The sequence below is a fragment of the Solanum dulcamara genome, chromosome 1 (assembly GCF_947179165.1).
Source record: "Solanum dulcamara chromosome 1, daSolDulc1.2, whole genome shotgun sequence".
Lineage (NCBI taxonomy): Eukaryota > Viridiplantae > Streptophyta > Magnoliopsida > Solanales > Solanaceae > Solanum > Solanum dulcamara.
In genome coordinates, this window is record NC_077237.1 from 6,245,171 (window position 1) to 6,247,153 (window position 1,983).

General features: G+C 34.4%; 1 protein-coding gene across 1 annotated transcript; it reads right to left on the bottom strand.

The window, feature by feature from the left end:
• Positions 1–366: 366 nt before the first annotated feature.
• On the bottom strand, positions 367–1,774 carry LOC129886450 (UDP-glucosyltransferase 29-like). The gene has a single exon (XM_055961149.1). It carries the CDS (start codon positions 1,751–1,753, stop codon positions 416–418), a length of 1,338 nt encoding a protein of 445 aa, XP_055817124.1. The 5' UTR covers positions 1,754–1,774; the 3' UTR covers positions 367–415.
• Between the last annotated feature and the right edge of the window lie 209 nt (positions 1,775–1,983).

The following is a 1,983-nucleotide window of genomic DNA, read 5'->3' on the forward strand; positions in this document are numbered from 1 at the left end:
TCCCTTCGAGATTGACAATTATTAGCTTTCGCAACACCCTGCTATTTCGATTCAACAAGAACATGCCATAGTACCTGGAAAAAAAAAGATAAATAACATATTATAACAATTAAGTTACACTAATATCAACCTAAAAATTCTTTATAAAGGTAACTTGTTCATTCTGTTCAATTTGTATTTTTACTTTGCTTTGTAGTTGGTTTGAAAAAGAATGTTATTGTCTATATTTGGTTACTTTTTAATTTCAACACTTTACATAACAAGTTCAAAATTACAAGATAATATGACATTTTGATATATTATTCATATTTTTAATTTAAAACTAAAAAATCAAAAAAAAAATCTTTTTTAAATTTCATGTCTAGTCAAACTAAGATACATGAAATAAAATGAAGAGAGTAAATCTTATTGCTAATCATTTGTTGTTACAAAGTGCCACCAACTCTTCCACCACTCCATCCATCTCTTCATCCCCTTTCATATTCATTTTCTCACTCAATTCTCTAGCTTTCTCTCTCACAATTTCCCCACTTTCCTCAATTACCACTTTCCTTATCACATTTGCAATTTCTTCACTTTGTAACTTTCCATTCTCATCCCTCAGTGCTTCAACTCCCATACCAATATATTCCACAAGCCTAGCATTTATTGGTTGGTCAATGTGCATTGGCATTGCAATTATGGGCACGCCAAATTTGATACTTTCCATAAAAGAACTCCATCCACAATGACTCACAAATCCACCAATACTTGTGTGTTGTAGAATTGTGGCTTGTGGAGCCCATTTTTCCAAAACTATTCCTCTTTCCCCTATCCTTTCAAAAAATCCTTGTGGTAATACATCTTGAATACTATTTTCTTCGCCTTGTGGAAACCTAATTACCCAAATAAAGTTCACTTTACTAAGCTCTAGCCCTTGAGCTACTTCATGAATTTCTTCCTTTGTTAGAAAATACTCACTCCCAAATGAAGCAAAAATAGTTGAATTTTTTTTCTTCTTGTCAAGCCATTGCATGATGATCTTCTCATGATCATCTTGGTCAATGGTATCTTGAACTAGCAAACCAACCGGGACAATTTTCTTCAAAACTAATTTTGAGAGATAATCCATATATTTACCTTCGAAATCTCTACAGGTTTTCACCAGAATAATATCGCGGGATTGTCTAAGAGCCTCATTGACTAGGGTCTTCACATCTTTTGATTCTTCCATTGATTTCTTGATTTGTAGCATCTCATATTCACGCAGGTAAATTTCAGGAAATGGGAATTTTTCCCCTGGCTTATCAAACATGAGGAGGGCTAAATTTGCAAGGACAGCAGCGCTAAAAGTGAGGAATTGCACGGCAGGAATGTTCATAGAGGAAGCAGACTTAGCAGCCCATGGTTGATTGAAGTCATAAATGACCAAATCCGGATTTAGGGTTTTCAATATTTTGGAAAAATTTGGAGAGGCGAATTCGAATGCCTTTTTAAGGGTGTTCATGAGATGGGGTGGGAGGCCATTAGTTGTGTGGTAATGAGGAGGAAGATTTGGTAAAGATGGAAGATGAAGCTCAACTAATTCAATTGATTGTGAATATTTCTTTGTGACATTTTTCTTGATGGAACTTAGGTTAATTGGAGTGGAACACATATAAATGTGGAAATTTCTATTTGTGAGTTTTTTGGCTAGTTCTAGAAATGGACTTATGTGACCATGGGCAAGCCATGGTAACATGAGTATACTAATGGTGTTTTTCTTGTCCTCCATTAATAACTATAAATCTCTTCCTTTCTCTTGATGGCTCTAGTGAATACATGATAATCTATTTATAGTATATATTTAACCTTTTTAGATTACTATACATATCATTTCATGACTTTTCCTAATAGATTGTGTCGTAGTTGATTTGGTCACCCCACCCTCCACCCTAACTACATACCTAGTCATTGGTGTAGCCATATATAAGTCAAGGTAGTCAATTGGACACTCTACATCGA

Coding starts and splice junctions, on each gene's coding strand:
- LOC129886450 (XM_055961149.1), bottom strand. CDS start 1,753: ATGGAGGACAAGAAAAACACCATTAGTATACTCATGTTACCATGGCTT.